This window comes from Citrus clementina, unplaced genomic scaffold, assembly GCF_000493195.1.
Source record: "Citrus clementina cultivar Clemenules unplaced genomic scaffold, Citrus_clementina_v1.0 scaffold_4, whole genome shotgun sequence".
NCBI lineage: Eukaryota > Viridiplantae > Streptophyta > Magnoliopsida > Sapindales > Rutaceae > Citrus > Citrus x clementina.
The window spans coordinates 6734139-6756674 of NW_006262274.1; the positions used below are offsets into that span (position 1 = coordinate 6734139).

Below are 22536 nucleotides of genomic sequence, written 5' to 3' on the forward strand. Positions count from 1 at the left end.
ATATACTTGAGTCTTAGATTTGTTCACCTTTGCGTCGGAACTCAAACAAAATTCTTCTAAGACCGAATTAATGAAACAAGCTTGTGCACTAGAAGCCTCTGCAAAGAGTAATAGATCATCAGCAAAAAATAAATGGCTTAGGGGAGTACCCATTCGAGCTAATCGAATTGGTTTCCATTGTTCTTTCTGAATGGAGCGGTAAATCCCATGACTCAGTCTCTCAATGCAGAGAACAAAAATATACGGAGATAACGGGTCACCCTGCCGAACACCTCTACTAGGGGCAAAATCCTCCGTTAATTCCCCATTCCACAAAATGTTCATCCTATTAGACTTAATGCACTTCATTATTAACTGGACGAGATCGAAAGGCAAAGCTAGCTCCATTAAGGTCTCATGAATAAAATTCCAGTTCAATCTATCATAAGCTTTCTCTAAATCAATCTTAATAGCCATTAAACCTTTTTTACCCATCTTCTGTCGCATAGAGTGGACAACCTCTTGAGCGATGATGATATTCTCCGTAATATGCCTGCCGGGGACAAAACTTGTCTGGTGAGGTCCAACAAGATCAAGGAGTAAAGCTTGGAGTCTAGTCACAATAATCTTGGTTACTGTTTTATAAAAAACTGTGCATAAACTAATAGGGCAATACATCTTAAAGGATGTGGGACGCTCAGTCTTTGGGATTAAGACTAAGAGAGTTTTACTAACCTCTCTGGGGATACTGTGCGAATTGAAGATTTCTTTTATACCAGAACTAAAAGACTCACCAACAATATGCCACTGAGCCTGATAAAACCCTGCAGGGTAACCATCGATTCCAGGAGCTTTGAGTGGACTCATCTGACAGATAGCCTTATGAATTTCTTCCTTATCAATCGGCATAGCAAGACTCGCCAAGCGGGTATGGTCAATTTGAGGAAAACACCCTTGCACATGATACGGCTGATATGTATCCTGTTCAGATTAATATAGAGTAGAGAAAAAATTCACAGCATGGGTTTTAATTTCTTGAGCTTCATAAAGCCAATTACCTTCATCATCCCTAATCGCAGTGATGCGATTATGAGCCCTCCTTGTAATGGTTTTTTGGTGAAAAAATGATGTATTCCGATCCCCATATTTTATCCACTCTCTGCGAGATTTTTGATACCATAACAACTCCTCTTGGGACAATACTTCTTCCAACTTCTTTTTTAAACTTGCCTCCAGACGATACAGGCTACTGAGCGGCCGATTTTCCAAGGCTTTCTGAACCCCACCAAGTCGTGCCAACAATTCCTTTTTCTGTTTAAATATATTGCCAAAAATTTCCCTATTCCAATTAGCTACCTTACTTGTGAAGTGAGAAGCTGCTTGAGCATACGGCATATTTCCCTGCCAATTATCTTGCAAAAAATTCCCAAACCGATTATCTGTCATCCAGGCCGCTAGAAAACGGAACGGCTTTATACTCCCCACTCCTCTACCATTGCGCTCAAAACGAACCAAAACCGGTCTGTGATCAGATTCAACTCTCGGAAGATTGGTAACTAAGTAATTCTCGAAACTTTAGAATCCAATCCTTATTACTCAGAGCACGATCCAGGCGCTTGGATAAACTCCCACGAGCCCAAGTGAAACAAGGACCACTGAAAGGCAAATCAACCATTTGATTAGCATGAAACCATGAATTAAATATTGGACAAATACCCGAGCTCAGTTGAGACCCGCCACGTTTTTCCTCAGCATATAAAATTGAATTAAAATCGACCCCACCAGTCAAGGATCATGCATCGAACTCGCAATGCAATTCAACTGATGCCAAAGTTCACGACGGCGAATGGAGTTGGGGCTCGCATAGACTGCTGTGACCCAAGCTTGAGTAATATTCTAGGCACTGATTTTTAAGTGTATAAGCTTATTATGATTTAAGGCAACCTCAACCTCAAAAAAGTCACGCCATAACACCCCTCCAGAGAAACCATTAGCCTCCACGCGATGAGAGCGGTCAAAACCACTTTTTTTTATAAAATCATCAGCTTTCTTCCCACTTATTCTTGGCTTGAAAATTGCTACAACTGTAGGATTGTAGTTCTTAACTAAAGCAACAAAAATTCGTTTAAAAGTTGGGGACCCCGCCCTTTGAACGTTCCAGAATAATATTGAAATTGTCATAAAACAATTTTGGATAAAGTGGGTGAGCAGGAACAGCATACGCACTAAGCCTCACCATCATTCCTTCATGCACTCCAGGAGTCTCCTGTACAACCGTGTCTTCATTATCAGACATAATGGCTTCACCTTCATGTCCAAATACAGGTTGAGAATCGCCCTCATAATTCACCCTTATGTCGATACCCCCTGCCTCCTTACCATCGGGAGGCTCCGCAAGCTACTTTGGAGGAAGTTGCTGTGCAGGTTTGGCAACAAATGTTTCACTTGGTGGCTGTCTTGCAGTGGCCTGGTTTCTAACAGGTAAGGTGACAGCTGTATGTTTTGTGGGATCAAGAGTTGTCAAGTTGAAGGTAAATTCAGCGGGATCACTAGAAGTATGTCTCAAGTGGCTCAGGTTGGGGTCATTAGTATTATGGGATAGGATTTTGGTGACACGGGGACGTAAAGTTTCATGCATGGAACTGGATGCGGTAGGGTGCAGTGGTTTAGGTTTTGGAAACTGTGGTTTTGCCACTTGCTTTCCTTTGGATAGATGGTGATGAGGTTTTAGGATGCGAGAGGTTTTCAAAGTAGTGTTTTTTCGATTGTGGAAGTGGTCGGTAATGGATGTGGTTGGTTGCTGGGGAGGGACGTGTGTGGGGTTCTGAACAACAAGCTCCTCTATAGTTGGTGCATCATGATTGTCAGATAAGGCAGCAAATCGAGAGGTAGTATTGAAATTCTTGCGCTGATTCCTTTTCGAATCCGTAATGTTCTCCTTATCCACAACTGATCTAGCTCTCCCTTTACGCTCCACAACCATCCATGGGCCAAATCTCTCACTGCTGCTGTTGGCCACAGTTGGTACACCGATCTCATTAAATTATACATTCTCTAGTGGATTGTTCTCAGGGTTTGTCTCGTTTATATCCCATTCGAAGTTTGTTTATGCAAGCAAGCTGTGCTGTTGTGACCATACTTACCACAATGGTAGCATATGATCGGCAGCCCTTCATATTCAACCTTCTGAATCCTTCCATCCAAGTTAAACCGAGACACCAACGGCTTAGTAAGAGAGACACGAATAGCAATCCTAGCGAATTTGCCCCTTTCCCGCAATTCAGTTCGATAATCAATCTTAATGACATTACCCACAAGTTGTCCAATCTTTCTTAGGACACGCTTATCATATAAGTGGAAAGCCATTCCAGGCAACCGAATCCAAACAACTGCAGAATCAATTTCTGTAATGGTGCTATCAAAGCTGGGAGTCCAAGGTTGGACTGTTAGATAATGTCCAAAAATTACCCATGGCCCCTCAGTTAACGCATAAACAGCATCCTCTGATGAGTTAAGCTGTATTAAATAGTAATTATTCTCAAGGTCGATTACTGAAAAATCCGAAATCATATGCCACATGACCTTCAGCCGACTGCACAAAACCTTATAGCCTATATTCCTCCCCAACAACTTTACCACCACAAAGTTTTGCCACGGTTTAACTAATTTCTCATGGATTCGTTGGGAAAAATTAATAGTTAGCATGGCACCATCGTCCCCAACAATTACATCTCCAGGTTCAAAGTCCCACTCGTCATCCATCTCAGTATCATCGAAACTTCTCTGTTGAGTACGGTGCATGAGTGCATCCTTGAAAGATAGCGGCGGTGGGTTATCCGCATCCATACCATGGCTGCGAAATCGAGCCTTTTTGGTAGAACGATCCTCAGGCAGCGGTGGTGAAATCGTTTTCAGTAAACTAGGGTTTTCATGGGTTTCGAGATTTTCGGAGCTTTCCGACATCTTCGGACTTGCGTCTCTTTTTTAAATTCGTATTAATTAACCTTGACTTTGTTTTGTGTCGACTACTGTTTTCTGCACATGATGTAATAAAACTGAGCATGACTAACAAAAATATCTAGAGGTAAAGGAGTGTTTTTTTTATTTTGGATTTATACTACAAGTGTTTTAACAAATTTCAAGATATACTACAAGTGTTTAACCATTTTGATATTTAATTTTTATTAATAGTATGGGTTATGATTTATAAGATGAGGGTTACAAGAGAGTGAAAAATTATACTATTCATTTCCAACATTTTATGAGTTACATTAATTTATTGACAACTTGATTCTCTAATTTAGCTATGTTTACTAATATTAAATAAAACTTATGTCATATAAATAAAATTACTTAAACACATGATTAGTTATTGTTTAAAAAGCTGTAACATTATGCAACTAGGGGGTTATTGGATATTATAAAAATAAAAAGTGGTATATATTAAGGATAAAAATTCTAAGTTGAGTTGAGTTTTTACTGAATAATAGTAGTTTAGAAAAGATAAATAAAAAAATTAAATTTAAAATAATTTTGATCATAAAAAAAAACCCGAATATCCCAACGAAAATATCAATGTGGCATTAAGTGCCCGATATTTAAGGTCAAATAGGTTTTAGAGCCAATTGGTTTTAACCCGTAAACAAAAGTGGGATCCATTAAAATCTTTAATGGCACCGGAACAAAAAGTCTTTTTGTGGGTTTGTTGAAGAACTAAGAATATGCTGCCAACACAATGTGAAAGTACATTGGAAGATCAACATTTTGAGGGACAAAATTTACATATAAATTAACTTTGACAGACGCATACTTCAACAAATACCGGCTATACTGAAGGAGAAAAGTTTGCCATTTATTCACCATGGGCATAAGAGTGTCTTGCTCTTTCTTCGCTCCGTACACTGTCCTTTTATTCTACTTTACCTCACGCCTCCTTCCTCATCAATTCCTTGGTATACAGGCTTCTACAGTTGCCAGCAACGAGACAGACCGGCTAGCCTTGCTTCAATTCAAGTCGAAGATCACTCATGACCCTCTTGGTGCTTTAGGCTCATGGAATGCATCCATCCATTTTTGCAATTGGTATGGTGTTACATGTAGTCGTAGGCACCAGCAGAGAGTCACGATCTTGGACTTGGGGTCCCTTAAGCTTGCTGGCTCTATAACACCACATATTGGAAATTTGACCTTTCTCAAAGTTCTAAATCTCGAAAACAATAGTTTCACCCATGAAATCCCTTCAGAAATTGGTCGTTTGAGAAGATTGCAAGTACTAGCTCTTAACAACAACTCAATTGGTGGGGAATTCCCGCCAATATATCCCGATGCTCAAACCTTGCTCAAATCAATCTACTTCAGAAGCAGTTGGTGGGAAAACTTCCATCAGATTTTAGCTCCTTGTTAAAGATTGAATTTCTCAGCTTAGGTTTTAACCATCTGACAGGAAGTATACCTTCTTCCTTCGGAAACTTAACATCCATTGATACACTTTATCTGTCCCAAAATAATTTAGATGGGAGTAGTCCGGATACTCTTGGCTTGTTGAAGAATCTTGGGACCCTGGCATTGGCTGCAAATAGGCTATCTGGTACTATTCCTTCTTCAATCTTCAATATCTCTTCGATCACAGTTTTTGAAGCGGGAACGAACCAAATTCACGGGTGTATTCCCCTGGACATCGGTTTTAGTCTCCCAAATCTGCAATTTTTCAGTGTTATGTTTAACCAAATTACTGGAAGTATTCCACCGTCTATATCTAATGCCTCAAAGTTGGAAGTACTTCAAGTAACTGATAATAAATTAAGAGGGGAAGTACCTTATTTGGAAAAGGTACAAAGGCTTTCTATATTCATGATTACAGGGAATAGTCTTGGGAGTGGGGGACGCCACGATTTAAACTTCCTCTGTTCTCTGACTAATGCAACAATGTTAATATGGGTGGGTATAAATGTCAACAATTTTGGCGGGATACTACCTGGATGCATTAGCAACTTCTCAACCACTCTTGAAATGTTTCTCCTTGACCACAATAAAATAGTTGGAAGCATTCCAGCGGGATCGGAAAGTTTGTCAACTTGCAAAGTTTGCACATGTGGAACAACCAAGTATCAGGTACCATCCCCCTCGCCATAGGAGAGCTCCAAAATTTAGGGATATTGGCTTTAGATTCTAACAGATTATCAGGAAATATTCCACCCTCTATTGGAAATTTAAAAAAATTGGTAGAACTATATGTGAGTGACAATTTTCTTAAGGGCAGTATCCCTTCAAGCCTAGGACTGTGTGAGAGCTTGACAACAATTGGTCTTTTCAACAACAATCTTAGCGGTACCATACCTCCTCAATTAATGGGCCTCACATCCTTAGTTGCTCTAGATTTGTCTAGAAACCAATTTAGAGGTTCCTTTCCTACTGAAGTTGGAAATCTAATAAATCTAGAAACATTAACTGTTTCCGGAAACATTTTACAAGGTGAGATTCCTAGTACTCTTGGTAGTTGTATAAAATTGGAAATATTGGAGATGCAAGGCAACGTATTCCAGGGTCCAATTCCTTCATCACTGAGTTCTTTAAGAGGTCTTACAATATTGGATTTATCTCGAAATAAACTTTCGGGCGAAATTCCTGAATTTTTGGTAGGATTAAAAGTAATAGAGAATTTAAATTTGTCTTACAACGACCTTGAGGGCATGGTACCAACAGAAGGAGTTTTTAAGAATGCAAGTGCTATTTCGGTTTTGGGAAATAATAAGCTCTGTGGTGGCATATCTGAATTTAAACTTCCACCATGTGGTTTAAAGAAATCTAGAGAAAGGAGATTGACCTTTGAACTAAAATTAGTCATTGCCATTGTTTCTGGGCTTATGGGACTTGCTTTAACTCTATCTATTTCATTTCTTTGTTGGGTAAGGAAAAGAAAAGAGCAATCAAATCCAAACAGTTTGATAAATTCACTCCTAAACCTATCATATCAAAATCTTCACAATGCTACTGATGGGTTCTCCTCAGCAAACCTTATAGGCACTGGTAGCTTTGGGTCTGTTTATAAAGGTGTTCTTGATGAGGGTAGAACAACTGTCACAGTGAAGGTTTTTAATCTTCATCATCATAGAGCTTCTAGGAGTTTTATAGCTGAGTGTAGGGCATTGAGGAGCATTAGACATCGAAATCTTGTCAAGGTTTTCACTGCATGTTCAGGAGTGGATTATCAAGGTAATGACTTCAAGGCTCTTGTATATGAGTTCATGCAGAATGGAAGCCTAGAGGAGTGGTTGTATCCTGTCAATAGAGAAGACGAGGTAGACAAAGCACCAAGGAATTTAAATTTGCTTCAGAGACTGAACATTGCCATTGATGTAGCATCTGCACTGGACTATTTGCACCATGATTGCCAACCTATTACTACTCATTGTGATCTCAAACCCAGCAATATTCTTCTTGATGAAGAAATGGTTGCACATGTAGGTGACTTTGGATTAGCAAGATTTCTTCCACCCACTCATGTGCAAACAAGCTCCATCGGTGTCAAAGGATCTATTGGTTATATCGCTCCAGGTATCATCTTTTATATTTATCATAATTTGACCTCCAAAGAATTAAAAAAAGGAATGTTCCTCTTCAATGAAAATTTTACGGTAACTTTCGAAACAAAATTTTTGACATTGTTGAAAATACTCTGAATTTCTTCTATAAAATCTTATACTATTTCATGTAAAATTGTTGAATGACAGAGTATGGCCTAGGTAGTGAGGTGTCAACAAATGGAGATGTTTACAGTTATGGGATACTCATGTTAGAATTGATAATAAGGAAAAAACCATCAGACATAATGTTTGAGGGTGATATGAATCTACATAACTTTGCAAGAATGGCCTTACCTGATCATGTGATGGATATTGTTGATTCAACACTTCTAAATGATGTCGAAGATTTGGCTATTATAAGTAATCAAAGGCAAAGGCAGATAAGAGTCAACAACATTATAGAATGTCTCATTTCTATGCTAAGAATCGGAGTTACTTGTTCAATGGAGTCGCCAAAAGACCGAATGAAGATGACCAATGTTGTCCATGAATTACAATCTACCAAGAACATTCTTCTTGGATCTAGAACCATGCGCGAAATGCAAAGATTTCGCTGAATGATATAAATTCCCCTTTAGTTTTTGACAAGGTAATGTTAATTTATGTTGTTTCTTATTACTTGTCATTTTCTTTTAATAATGTTTTTACACTTCTACCAATCACAGGGCGACAGTACAGTTAAATGAATACTTCATTTAGAAGAACGCAAAATTTGACCTTAAACAAGGAAGACAGTCAAGTGATCAGAAGAGACTATTTTCTGGGGGCTGCATGCTAGAGGCACAACATTTTATCAATTCTGTGTAGACCGTGCTCCAGTTATATATGTATTCAATCCATTAAAATAAATAATGTGGAATTTTTGTACTGAAATTTTTAGTATTTAATTTGTTTAAGAATGACTATGATCATCTAGCTTCCTTGTGGTATCTCTCCGACTGGTTTGGAATTTTATTGAAATAAATATGGACTATTATTTCGGAACATCTTCTGTTATTTGTACCTAGTAAATATATAAATCTTGATCTGATTTGACTGAATTTTCTTCAGTCTCTTTGTAGCGGTGTCCATATTTCTTGCTTGAGGTTTGAACTCGGTCAAAATATAAAAGAACAATCGCTCAGGCCGACTCGATTTCAGTTTTGATGGAAGTTCTCATGACGATGCAATATATTGTGATCAATATGCACAAGTGACTTTCGCAATAATCCAAGTCTCAGTTTTTAGAAGAATCAGTACATCCATAAATCAGCAAAAAGAAGATACAAATCAGAGAGTGCACACAAAATAGTATCAGGTTGATTATCTAAACGTGCCAATAGTTAGTCCAATTCAGTCTTACAAACTTGTCGTAGACCAACTAAAAATGGTTGCTTCAACTAATAACTAGACTGAAAAGAGCTATGGAAGTCAACCCAAATTCTCCGGGAGTGTTTCAGCCTAGCTATTACCACTAATGATTTTTGTGGCCATCACCTAATTACGCCATCATATAATTATATCAAATGATGGACTGATTGACAGAGCTGGAAGCTTGTGAGTTTGTACTTTAATTTGATTTGTGATTGATGCAGTATTTGTTTCTTGTTTTATGACTGACATGATACTCTGATATATTCTAGATTTTCTCCGGTAGTAGGGGTGTCTAACTAGCACAACTTCACATGTGGACTTTTGGATTCTGGTGATTGTTGTTCAACTGGTTTTGTGAAACAATTCATCGAACACTTATTCTAACATTTTCCTTGAGCGAATTAATTTGCATTTACTTAGAGCTCCTTCAAAGCTTTGATTTTGTTGTTAATCCTCAATAATCCAGAGTTTCGGTTTTTAGAATTCCTTTGTGCTGCATTGCGGAAAAAATCACTAACGAATCTATCTAAATTTCAGGAAATTGATAAGAAATTGTGTGAATTCTAGAGCTATATTTATATATAAAATCATTGTCAAGTGTAGGGCTCTTAAACTATGCGATTTAAGATATTTTTTAATTAATTATAAAATTGTACAGTTCAAGAGAGTTAAAAACTAACTCTTTTAAATTTCATAGTTTAATAGTGTGTTTGCGGAAAATAAATAAATAATTAAAGAGAAGAGGGCGGAGGGATCAGCAAAAAGGAGGTACTTGTGTAACTAATTACCAATGCGTGTCATTTGTATGTTTTGTCCTATATCATTGATGTGTTATTACTTCTTAATGACTCGAGAACCTCTAATTCAAATCATCAATCTTTATAGATTGTTATAATTTGATGAAGTAGAGTCACAAATTAATTTCTCTGGTTTTTCATTATAAGTAATCATAACATTAATTATAAATTTCACATACTATACCAGGATCGTTTTAAGAAACGGATATCAAAACAATCTTTAAGAATCATATTGAACTTAATTATAACAAGTCGCATTGTCCTCAACATTATCATAGTTGAAAATCAGCTTTTGAATATAACTTTTGTTATTGTCTACTTTAATATCATACAATAATTATTAATTTATGTAGTAAGTTTGTCCTATTATTGTAAAATAGACAAATTTTCAAAAAATTTATTATTTTATAAATTTATTTAATTATTAATTTCAAAAGTTGACTAAAAATAAATGCACAAAATTTTTAAGTTTCTATGATGACCAGTGCAAAGGTTATGCTAGAAGGCTCCGGCCGGCACTTCAGGAGAGGTACGTGATAATACTAAAAATCGCAGGGCCCTGTTAAGTGGCTACAATATTAATTCTTGATTCCTAAACCTTGAATTTTGAAAAACCCACTTCACCAAATACGAGCTACTAAGTGAAATTTGCAATTTAAAAGAGAGTAAATAAATAAATAAAACAAGGGCATAAGAGTGTCCAATATCACCCTGTTGTTGAGGCTCTTTCTACAATCTCAGTAACCATCCGAAAGGTTTGACAAAATTATGAATGTTACATTATGATTATAATAATAATTACATGGTAGCCCTGCTGAGTAGATACATTGGTCTAGATTCTTGATTGTTGAACCTTAAATTTTGACAAACCCATTCCACCATTTACCTGCAACTCAGAGATAAAAATTTTCCATTCAACATGAGCATAAGAGTGCCTTGCCCTTGCACTTTCTTTTTGCTGCGTATGCTGTCCTTGTATTCTGCTTTAGCTTCCACACCATTCTAATTCCTGAAATCCCTGGTGTAAGGGCTTCTGCAGCAGTCGGGAACGAGACAGATCGACTAGCCTTGCTTGAATTCAAGTCCAAGATCAGCCATGACCCTCTTGGTGCTTTAGGCTTGTGGAATGAATCCATCCACTTCTGCCAATGGCATGGCGTTACTTGTAGTCGAAGGCACAGAAAGTCACAATCTTGGACTTGGAGTCCCTTAAAATTGCTGGCTCCATATTACCCCACATTGGAAATTTGAGCTTTCTTAAAATATTGAATCTCGAAAACAATAGCTTCACCCATGAAATCCCTTCGGAAATTGGTCGTTTGCGAAGATTGCAAGTACCAGATCTTAACAACAACTCAATTGGTGGGGAAATTCCTGTCAATTTATCCAGTTGCTCGAATCTTATCCGCATCGGTCTAGCTAAAAATCAGTTGATGGGTAAAATTCCTTCAGATTTTGGCTCCTTATCTAAGATTGAAGTTCTCTCTTTAGGTTTTAACAATCTGATTGGAAGTACACCTCCTCCTTTAGGAAACTTATCATCCCTTCGTAAAATTTCTTTAGCCATCAATAATTTGGCCGGGAGTATCCCTTTTACTTTAAGCAAACTAAAGAATCTTGTGATTCTTTATCTTGGCGTTAATAGGTTGTCTGGTATTGTTCCTTCTTCAATCTTCAATATCTCTTCCATCGCAGAGTTTGATGTGGGAGAGAATAAAATTCAAGGGAATATTCCCTTGGACTATGGTTTTACTCTACAAAATCTCCAATATTTCAGCATTGGTACTAACCGAATTACTGGAGCTATTCCACCTTCTATATCCAATGCCTCGAAATTGGAAGTATTTCAAGCCCTGAACAATAAACTAACAGGGGAAGTGCCTTAATTGGAAAAGCTACAAAGTCTTACTTTGTTCAGAGTTGCATCCAACAGTCTTGGGAGTCGGGGACACAATGATTTAAACTTCCAGTACTCTTTGACTAACGCAACAAGTATAATCGAGTTGAACATAAATGACAACAATTTCGGAGGGTTTACTACCTGGATGCATTACCAACTTCTCAACAACTCTTGAAATATTGCTCCTTGACAGTAATAAAATATATGGAAGCATTCCAGTTGGGATTGGAAAGTTTATCAACTTGCAGAGACTGGAGATATGGAACAACAGATGGTCAGGTACCATTCCCGCTGCCATAGCAGAGCTCCAAAATTTGGGGATATTGGGTTTACAAAGATACAGGTTTTCAGGAAATATTCCACCTTCGATTGGAAATTTGAAAATCTTATTCAAACTAAGTTTGACTTACAATCTTCTTGAGGGTAACATTCCATCAACCTTAGGCCAGTGCGAGAACTTGGAAGAAATTGATCTTTCTAATAACAATCTTAGTGGCACCATACCTCCCCAATAGATTAGTCTCTATTGAAGATGTGAAGCTCAAATCTAGATCTAGGAATGTGTATGACGTGTCATTTGCTTGTCAAAAAGAGTAACGACGTGTCGAGCATTGAAGTTTAGAGAAGTTGCATGATACAAATGCTATGTTGGCTGGTTGCATTAGTTACGCACATGGTTCATCACGTGCTTCACTAATCCAAACGGCAGCCACATCTGCGTTTTGGGTAGCAGATTGTTTGAGTGTCTAAAAAGTGTCCCTGAGCAATTTCAAGAGGTGGTTAAATATGTTAACTCACGCGGGAGGCAACTGGAGTTGTTTGGCTAGGAACCCAGAAGCGTGAGCTGGTTACTTGGGGTTCTTCCAGATGGTTCTGAGGGGAGTATAAAAGGTCTTATGATCTGTTACTAGGGGGTATTAATTTAGTTACATGTACTCTTCGTCTTTGTATCTTGTAATCTCGGAAATCAGTAAAAGCTTGCTTCTCTTTTCACAGTGGATGTAGGCAAGAAAATGGCTGAACCACTATAAATCTTAGTGTAGTGTGTGATCTGTTTTTTGCCATTTCTGCTTTTGTTTTTGGTTCTTGATTAATTCCAGTTACCAAGCCAAAGTTCTCGTTAAACTTAGTATAATGTTAAACCTAGTTAGAGATCAAGTTGCTTAGAGTGGATCTTAGGGGTTCCAAGTTGATCTTGGTAGTTAACTTGGTTCTAACAAATTGGTATCAGAGCTGATCTCTAGTTTCTTAGTCTCTGCAATGGCGTCAGTTAAACTCGAGGTCAAGAAATTTAGAGGCGAAAATGATTTTCATCTATGGAGGCTCCAGATGAGAGCCTTACTGGTGCATCAAAGATTGGATATTCCACTCGATGAAGAATCATCATCTAAAAAGCCAATGAAGGTGACTGATGAAGAATTATCTGATGTGCTTGATAGGGCACATAGTACAATAATTCTAAGCCTTTGAGATAGTATACCTAGAGAAGTTGGTGGTGAAAAAATAGCAGCAGGGTTATGGAAGAAGCTTAAAGACTTATACACAAACAAATCAATGGCCAAAAGACTCGCCATAAAGAAGAAGCTATATACCTTGTAGATGGAAGAGGGATCATCAATTACTTATCACATTGATGCTTTCAACAAGATCATCTTGGATCTTGAAGATATTATTGTGAAAATTGATGATGAAGATAAAACCATGATTTTGCTTTGTTTTCTGCTAAGTTCTTATGAGAATCTTATGGATACACTGATGTATGGGAGAAAAAACCTCTCTATGGTAGATGTTAAAGAAACTCTGAGTTCCAAGGCTACAATCAAGAGAGAAGTTAGGGAAGGAGAAAGTCTGACAGCAAGGAGAAGAACTGAAAAGAGAGAAACCAGCAAGGGTAAAAAGAAGAGATTCAAATCCAAACCAAAGAACTTAAAGTGTTTCCATTGCCACAAGGAAGGTCATTTCAAGAAGGACTGTCCTGAAAGGAAAAACAATAATAAATATACAAAAGAAAAGAGTAGAGATGTTGTTGTTGCATCAGAACTTAAAGAATCTGATGGAGTTCTAATAGCAATTGATGGTCAAACCAAAGGTAATTGAATTTTAAATTCTGGTTGTTCCTTCCACATGTGCCCAAATAAAAATTTATTCATAAACTATGAAGCTTGTGATGGTGGAGTAGTTGTAATGGGTAATGATGCAAGCTACAGAATGGTTGGTAGGGGTTTAATTAGGTTGAAAATATATGATGGCATGATTAGGGAATTAAGGGATGTGAGACATGTGCTAGAATTTAAAAGAAATCTTATCTCCCTAAGGATGATGGATAAAATGAGGTGTCTAGTTAAACTTGAGTCAGGCACTTTAAAGGTTATGAAGGAGTCAATGGTTGTGATGAAAGGAAACATGAGTAATGGTCTGTATGTACTTTAGGGCTCAGCTGTTATATGGGATGTTGTTGTGTCAAACCAAAATCTAAACAAAAACATGTTGTGGCATATGAGGTTAGGCCATATGAGTGAAATAGACTTAAAAGAACTATCAAAACAGGGGATCTTAGATGTCAATAAGGTAGAGTCTTTGAGATTCTGTGAAGATTGTGTCCTAGGAAAATCTTCAAGAGTGAAATTCAGTACTGGTATTCATAACTCAAAGGGAACTCTAGACTTCATGCTTATTTGTGTGGGCCTGCACAGACAGCTTTTTTAAGTGGGGCAAGGTATTTCTTATCTCTCATAGATGACTTCTTTATAATGGTTTGGGTGTTTTGTTGAAGAGCAAAGATAGAGTGTTTGATCAGTTCAAGATCTAAAAAACACTAGTTGAAACACAAACAAATAGGAAAGTGAGAAGACTGAGAACAAACAATGTATTAAAGTTCTGCAATAAGGACTTTGATAATGTTTGCACAAAACATGGCATGGTTAGACACAAAACTGTAAGACACACACTACAGCAAAATGGATTAGCTAAAAGAATGAATAGGACCCTAATAGATAAAGTTAGGTGTATGCTTCTTCACTTAAAGTTATCCATGAACCTATGGGTTGAAGCTCTAGACACAGTATGCTACATAGTAAACATGAGTCTCTCTTCTATAATTGATTTTAAAATTCCATATGAGCTCTGGTCTGGTAAACCAGCAAACTACTCTCATATGAGAATATTTGGTTGTCCAGTATATGCTCATGTCAAGCAAGAGAAGTTAGAGCCCAGGGCTTTAAAATGTGTGTTTCTTAGTTATCCTGCTGGGGTGAAGGGATAAAAACTATGGTGCATTGATATGAGGATACCAAGGGCTATAATTAGTAGGGATGTGGTGTTTAATGAACATGAGATATTTCAGAATTCAGCCTCTGTGAAGCAAACTATTGAAAGACATATCGGAAGTGACAAGAAGACTTCATTTGAGGTGGAGTTGTCAAGCTCAAGTACGGGTATTGATACAAGAGCAAGGCTTGAGCATGCATTAGAAAGGTTTTTTTTTTTTTAACCAGAAGAAGAATCAGAAGGTGATAATGATATAAGAGATTATCAATTGGTGAGAGACAGAAAGAAAAGAGAATCTAAGCCACCTAAGAGGTATGCATATGCATACTTGATTGCATTTGCATTATCAGCAGCACATGGTATAAAGATTGATAAACCAAAAACTTACACTGAAGCTATCAGTTGTAAGGACTCAGAGAAGTGGAGAGCAGCTATGGATGAAAAAATGCAATTATTAATCAAGAATAATACTTGAGATCTGATTCCAAGACCAGAAAAAAAAAAGTGGTTGGCTGCAAGTGGATTTATAAGATCAAAGAAGATATACCAGGGGTTGAACCACATTGATTCAAGGTCAGGCTGGTTGCCAAGGGCTTCACACAAAAGAAGGGTATTGACTTCAATGAAGCCTTCTCCCCAGTGGTGAGACATTTTTCCCTGAGGATCCTATTAGCACTTGTTGTAGTCAATGACATGCACCTGGAGTAGATGGATGTCAAGACTGCATTCCTTCATGGTGAATTGGAAGAAATGATTGTAATGACACAACCAGAAGGTTATGAGAATCCAGATAAAGTTGATCATGTATGTCATTTGAAAAGTCTCTATATGGATTAAAGCAATCACTGAGACAGTGATATTTGAGGTTTGACAAGTTCATGGCTGAAAACCGTTTTCAAAGGTGCTATAACAATTGTTATGTATACCACAAAGTTTTGAAAGATGACAGTAAGATTTATCTGTTGTTGTATGTTGATGACATGCTTATAGCATGCAAACATATAGATCGGATAAATAAATTAAAAAAGTAGTTGAAGAATGCATTTGAGATGAAATATCTTGGAGTAGCCAAGAAAATCCTTGGAGTATAGTTGCTAAGAGATAGAAAGAAAGACATATTAAAGCTATCACAGCAGAGGTACATCAAAAAAGTACTTGAAAGATTTGAAATGGTGGACTCAAAACCAGTTCAAACCCCACTGTCAGCTCATTTCAGATTATCTTGCCAATAGTGTCTAAGAACTGAAGATGAAAAGGCTGAAATGAACACTACTTCATATTCAAGTGTTGTTGGGTGCTTAATGTATGCCATGGTCCTAACTAGGTCAAATATCTCCTATGTTGTAAGTGTTGTTTCCAGGTATATGGCTAATCCTGGAAAGGAACATTAGAGGGTTGTAAAATAGATCCTAATGTATCTCAGTGGTATTGTTGACTATGGTCTCATCTATGGAACCAAAATGGGTACATAGGTTAATGTTGAAGGCTATGTAGATGTTAATTTTGTTAGGGATCTAAATAAGAGGAGGTCCCTGACAAGCTATTTGTTCACACTCAACTGTTGTACCATAAATTGGAAAGCCTCATTACAAAGTGTTGTTGCATTGTCAACAATAGAAGTTGAATACATTGCAGCAGCAGAAGTTTTTAAAGAAGCAATATGGCTTAGAGGAATGATTACAGAGTTGGGATATGAACAAAAGCAGGTGGATGTCCACTGTGACAGCCAAAGTGCAATTTGCTTAAGTAAGAACCAAGTGCATCACGAAAAAACAAAGCACATTGACATTAAACTGCACTTTGTCAGGCTAGAGGTGTCCAAAGGTGTGGTGAAGTTGATGAAAATACAAATTGATGACAACATTGCAGATATACTGACAAAGGCTATACCAATAGCTAAGTTGGAGTTCTGAATGAACTCAGTTGGAATCTGCAGGCTGTAAAACTGTAGGAATGGAATGAGAATCTAAAGCATAGGAGTAATTGATTTAAGTTCAAGGTAGAGAATATTGAAGATCTGGACCAACGAATGTGTATGACGTGTCAGTTGCTTGTCAGAAAGAGTAACGACATGTCGAGTATTGAAGTTTAGAGAAGTTGTATGATACAAATGCTATGTCGGCTGGTTGCATTAGTTACACACATGGTTCATCACGTGCTTCACTAATCCAAACGGCAGCCACATCTGTGTTTTGGATAGCAGATTGTTTGAGCGTCTGACAAGTGTTCTTGAGCAATTTCAAGAGGTGGTTAAATCTGTTAATTCATGCGGGAGGCAACTAGAGTTGTTTGGCTGGGAACCTAGAAGCGTGAGCTGGTTACTTGGGGTTCTTCCAGATGGTTCTGAGGGGAGTATAAAAGGTCCTGTGATCTGTTACTGGGGGGTATCAATTTAATTACATGTACTCTTCATCTTTGTATCTTGTAATCTCATAAATCAGTAAAAGCTTGCTTCTCTTTTCATAGTGGATGTAGACAAGAAAATGGCCGAACCACTATAAACCTTGGTGCAGTGTGTGATCTATTTTCTGTCATTTCTACTTTTGTTTTTGGTTCCAGTTACCAAGCCAAAGTTCTCGTTAAAATCAGTACAGTGTTAAAACTAGTTAGAGATCAAGTTGTTTAGAGTGAATCTTGGGGGTTCCAAATTGATCTTGGTGGTTAACTTTGTTCTAACAGTCTCTCATCCTTATTAATTGCTCTTGATGTGTCTGTAAACAAAGTAACCGGTTCCCTTCACATTGAAGTTAGAAAACTGAAAAATCTAGAAATATTAGATGTTTCTAGAAACATGTTAGAAGGTGAGATTCCAAGTACTCTCGGTAGTTGTACAAGTTTGGAAATATTAGGGATGCAACGCAACTTATTTTGCGTTTCTCTTCCTTCAACTTAGAGTTCCTTAAGAGGTCTTAAGAGTCATGGATTTCTCTCAAAACAATCTTTCTGGTGAAATTCTTAAATTTTTAACAAGATTATTCTTGGATAATTTAAATCTATCTTACAATAACCTTGAGGGAATGGTACCAACAGGAGTCTATAAAAATGCAAGTGCTACTTCGGTTACGGGGAATAGTAAGCTCTGTGGTGGCATATCTAAATTTAAACTACCAAAATGTGGTTCAAAAAAATCTAACGGAAAGAGATTGCCCGTTGCACTGAATTTAGTCATTTCCATTGTTTCTGGGCTTGTCGGGCTTGCTTTAGCTCTATCTATTTGTTTCTTTTTTGGGTAAGGAAGACAAGGGAGAAATCAAATTCAAGCAGTTAAATAAATTCACTCCCCAACCTATCGTACCAAAATCTTTACAATGCTACAAATGGGTTCTCCTCAGCAAACCTGATTGGTGCAGGTACCTTTGGGTCTGTTTATAAAGGAATTCTTGATGAGAGTAGAACAACTATTGATGTGAAGGTTTTCCCATCTTCGTCATCAAGGAGCTTTCAAGATTTTCAAGAGTTTCATAGCTGAGTGCAAGGCATTGAGGAATATTCGACATCGGAATCTTATCAAAGTTCTGACAGCATGTTTAGGAGTGGATTATCAAGGTAATGACTTCAAGGCTCTTGTCTATGAGTTCATCCACAATAGAAGCCCGGAGAAGTGGCTGTATCCAATTAGCAAAGAAGATGAAACATATGAGAGACCAAGGAACTTAAATTTACTCCGGAGACTAAACATTGCCATTGATGTAGCATCTGCACTGAACTATTTGCACCATGATTGTCAACCTGTAACTGCTCATTGTGACCTCAAACCCAGCAATGTTCTTCTAGATGATGACATGACAGCACGTGTAGGTGACTTTGGATTAGCCAGATTTCTTCCACCTACTCGTACGCAAACAAGTTCCATTGATGTCAAATGATCTATGGCTATATTGCTCCAGGTATTTTCTTTTATATTTGTCACACTTTGAACTCTAAAGCAATATAAAAATGGTCTCCTCTAATGAAGATTGTTTTGCACTTTATATTTGCAAGTATTCTTAATTTCTTTTATAAAACCTTATTCTATTTCTTGTAAACTTTTTGAATGGCAGAGTATGGCGTAGGAAATGAGGTATCAACAATTGGAGATGTTTACAGTTATGGGATATTGCTGTTAGAATTGATGATAAGGGAAAAACCATCAGACATCATGTTTGAGGGAGATATGAATCTACATAAATTTGCAAAAATGGCCTTGCCCAATCATGTGAAGGATATTGTGGATTCAATACTTTTAAATGATGATGAAAAATTGGTTGTTAGAGGAGACCAGAAGCAAACGCAAGCAAAAATCAACGTCATTATAGAATGTGTCATCTCCATGGTAAGAATTGGAGTTGCTTGTTCGATGGAGTCACCGCAAGATCGAATGAAAATGACCAATGTTGTCCACGAATTACAATCAATCAAGAATACTCTTCTTGGGCCTAAAAATTTGGCAACATGCAAAGAGGTAATCTTACGGTACAAATTATCTTTTTGCTTTTACCAAAGTGATGTAAATTTTACTTCTCATTATTTTTTTGTTTTAATGTTTTTACCTTTCGCTAATCACAGGGCAACAGAACAGTTAAATAAATATTGCACCAAGCAGAAGAAACCAATATTTGATCTCAGATAAGAAAAATGGTCAAGTGATCAGAAGAGACTATTTCCTTGTGGCTGCATGCCCTAGGCGGAACATTAAGTTTATCAATTTATGTGTAGTAGAGTTATGCGCACTCAATACGTTTCAAATGAATAATTTTCGGATTTTTTTATTGAAATTTGTAGTGTGTTTGATTAGTTTACGAATGACTGATCAATTAGCTTCTTTGTGTTATCTCCAACTAGTTTTGGAATTGTGTTGAAATGAATATGGATTATTATTTCCGAATATTCTGTTATAATTAGCTCACCTATCGGAATGTTGATCAGATATGTATGAATTTTCTTCACCGTCTTTCTAGCAGTATCCATATTGATTGAGGTTCCATCGGTCTAAATTGAAATAAGTATTGCTAATGTCAGATCTAAACTTGAAATTTGGTGCTTAAAGCCTTCAAGGTACTTGAGCTTCCCATAACCAAATGATGATTAAAGTTTCCGCCAACATATCTTGCAGTTGTTATATTTGGTGATGAAGGAAGCTGACTTGTTCAAGTGAAGAATCAGTACTAATATAAACAATTTTAAACAAAAGATTTGTAGATCAAAGATCAAAGAGAATACACAGAATTGAATCAGCTTAAAAATCTCGAAGCGCCTAAAGTGACTTGAAAAATGACAAGCTATAACCCCAGAATTGTATCTTGTTCATCCTACCCAACCATCCTACATCAACAAGGCTCACTTTCTGACACTAACGTATATAGAATACATCCCCAACAAACAGTATATACAAATAAGAAAACATAAAATTTGGTCGTTTCAAATATTAGACTGAAAAGAGCTATACAAGTCAACCCAAATTCTCCGAGAATGTTTCAGCCAAGCTATTACCACTAATGATCTTCGTGGTCCCAACTATCACATCATATGCCATCCCTTCCTGTAAGACAGAGTATATATAAATAAAACAAAACTCAAGAGGAATTTCAACTAACGGTAAAACAGATATGATCAGAACTGTTCACCAATCTGGGAACAAAATCAACATTCAATGATCAGCAGTGTACGGTGGTTACAAGATCAAGTTAAAAAATTCAAGTCTCCAGTATCAAATTGATAGTTTCAATGAGGGTTTTGGCATTCCGTTAACGTGAACTCGAAAATTCATATGAAATACAATACAGTTCTCAGCATCGGAGGAAGTCAGTGATGAAACAAATTTCTCATACATACCTGAGCACTGAGAAATCGAAGAGCAGAAATTTCTGCAAATGTTACCCCTCCAACAAAGACTACAAGTACTAGGGAACGCCTTCCATCACCAACTCTGAAATGTGTTCAGTTATTTTATACAAATTGAGCAAAACAGTTTAAACAGAGGTGTGAACAAAATAATTGGTGGGATTACTTTAGTCATGCATAACACTTACTTGTCTATCGAGGAGGACAGCCCCTGCGACATGTCAAATGATGGACTACTTGAGAACCCACCCTGTGGAAATGACACATAATATTAACAGCAGAGCATATCCATATAACTTAAAATGCAATAAGCATAAGAGAGAAAGAGTGAGAGAGTTTAGAACAGTTAAGACTTCTTTTAGTCATCAAGAAAACACTACTGGTGACACCATATATGAATATTTTGAAATGATGAAGCATATCTTTCTCTTTCTTGGATAAGAAAAGGGAAAATGTAAAAACGATGAAACATATCAACCAGAAAAAAGGAACAAGAGCGGAAAACAAATCGAACAAAAAGAAAAGTATACTGACTCTTTTTGTTTCATAATGGGGTCCGGGCAACAGCTTCAGAATTTCTTCCATGGGACGCCTGAGGGTCATATCACATTTCAAAAACATCATCTATAAGTTCCCATATGAAATCCAAATATAATGAGTTCATAGTCATTGACTCAAAGGAGGTTACCCAGCAAGGTTCCACAATCTATTTCTAGCATATCAATTGACAATCAAAAGAGTATATTACAAAAACCTACCACAATCTGGCAAATCTATGTAATGATAATCATACATGACTATGATGCAGCTGACCAATTACATACAATCTTTCATAAATATCTAGTTCAAGTAGATGTCAGACACCTTGAACAATGACATGATGCAATGACAAATAAAAGAAAACACACCCAATAGCCTTGATCCATTCCACATCAATATCTTTTTTCCAAAAATGATGCAAAATTAAACAACTGCTTTTACACTTTGCAAGTTCTAAAAACATACATGCAATCCTATCACATGGGGTAGAGCTCTGATTACCCATGCTGCACATGTGAATGCAATGAACTATTTAAGAACTCAGTGCACATTAAAGGCCCGAAAAAACACTAGCAACTGGATCCAGAAAGAAATAGGAGACAAGAAAAATTAAACATCGTTCATGAGTAAGAAACTAATTTTTGAGGAAAGCAAACTCTGATATAGAGAGAAAATAATCCGACTTACAACTTATATCAATATTAATACATTCAAAACATATCTGAATTACTTTATTCACAATTTGTGAAATCAGCATAAAATTAAACTAGATTGATAAGGATGAACTTAATGTGAATCTCTCATTATGAAATAAAGAAAAAGGAGAAAAGATCAAAAAGAGATAAAAGAGATAGACAATAATCTTGCCATCTAACTTAAGGATATAAAAATATCCTCACCATCCAGATCGAATGGCATTCTGAACAAGGCGGATACTAAGAGGAGCATATCCGGAGAAGACGTAGGAGATATCGTTCGGGCTGTGACATAAGAAAATTCTTCAAATGTAAGTAAGAAAGATTATATGTTGCCTAGCGAGGTAGATATAGCTAGGGCAAATCTGGGTGCAAATATTAAAGTATATCTGAAATGCCAACAAGAACCATTCCAAGTGTAACCGCAGAATACACCAAATTAGTATCAACGAAGACAATGGAACCACAATCAACGCTGGGCATGCTATATGTTACAGCCAAAAAGTAAATTTAATAAATACTATGGAAGCACAAACTAACAGAAGCAGAGTGCTTGATCAAGAAGAAACATACTTTGCTGTGTCAGTATCTTCCACAAGTTG

At 37.0% G+C, this 22536-nt stretch overlaps 2 protein-coding genes and 2 pseudogenes across 2 annotated transcripts in view; 2 read left to right on the plus strand and 2 right to left on the minus strand.

The window, feature by feature from the left end:
- Nucleotides 1-3063: 3063 nt before the first annotated feature.
- On the minus strand, nucleotides 3064-3942 carry LOC112099019. Its single transcript, XM_024186116.1, has one exon. It carries the CDS (start codon nucleotides 3940-3942, stop codon nucleotides 3064-3066), a length of 879 nt encoding a protein of 292 aa, XP_024041884.1.
- An 881-nt stretch (nucleotides 3943-4823) lies between these two features.
- Nucleotides 4824-7915, plus strand: LOC18044297 (annotated as a pseudogene).
- A 2274-nt stretch (nucleotides 7916-10189) lies between these two features.
- Nucleotides 10190-19445, plus strand: LOC18044298 (annotated as a pseudogene).
- A 579-nt stretch (nucleotides 19446-20024) lies between these two features.
- LOC18044300 (vacuolar protein-sorting-associated protein 33 homolog) overlaps nucleotides 20025-22536 on the minus strand; it is an 8321-nt gene continuing 5809 nt past the window's right edge. The window contains exons 18-23 of the mRNA XM_006436427.2: nucleotides 22508-22536; nucleotides 22139-22219; nucleotides 21234-21291; nucleotides 20888-20949; nucleotides 20691-20784; nucleotides 20025-20397 (exon numbers count right to left, since the gene is read on the minus strand). The exon at nucleotides 22508-22536 is cut by the window's right edge and continues 12 nt beyond it. Of these exons, the coding sequence (XP_006436490.2) occupies nucleotides 20308-20397; nucleotides 20691-20784; nucleotides 20888-20949; nucleotides 21234-21291; nucleotides 22139-22219; nucleotides 22508-22536 (414 nt within the window). The 3' untranslated portion in view covers nucleotides 20025-20307. The remainder of the gene's footprint in view (nucleotides 20398-20690; nucleotides 20785-20887; nucleotides 20950-21233; nucleotides 21292-22138; nucleotides 22220-22507) is intronic.

Excerpts from the sequence above, each read along its gene's own strand:
- LOC112099019 (XM_024186116.1), bottom strand. The coding sequence starts at position 3,942 with ATGTCGGAAAGCTCCGAAAATCTCGAAACCCATGAAAACCCTAGTTTA.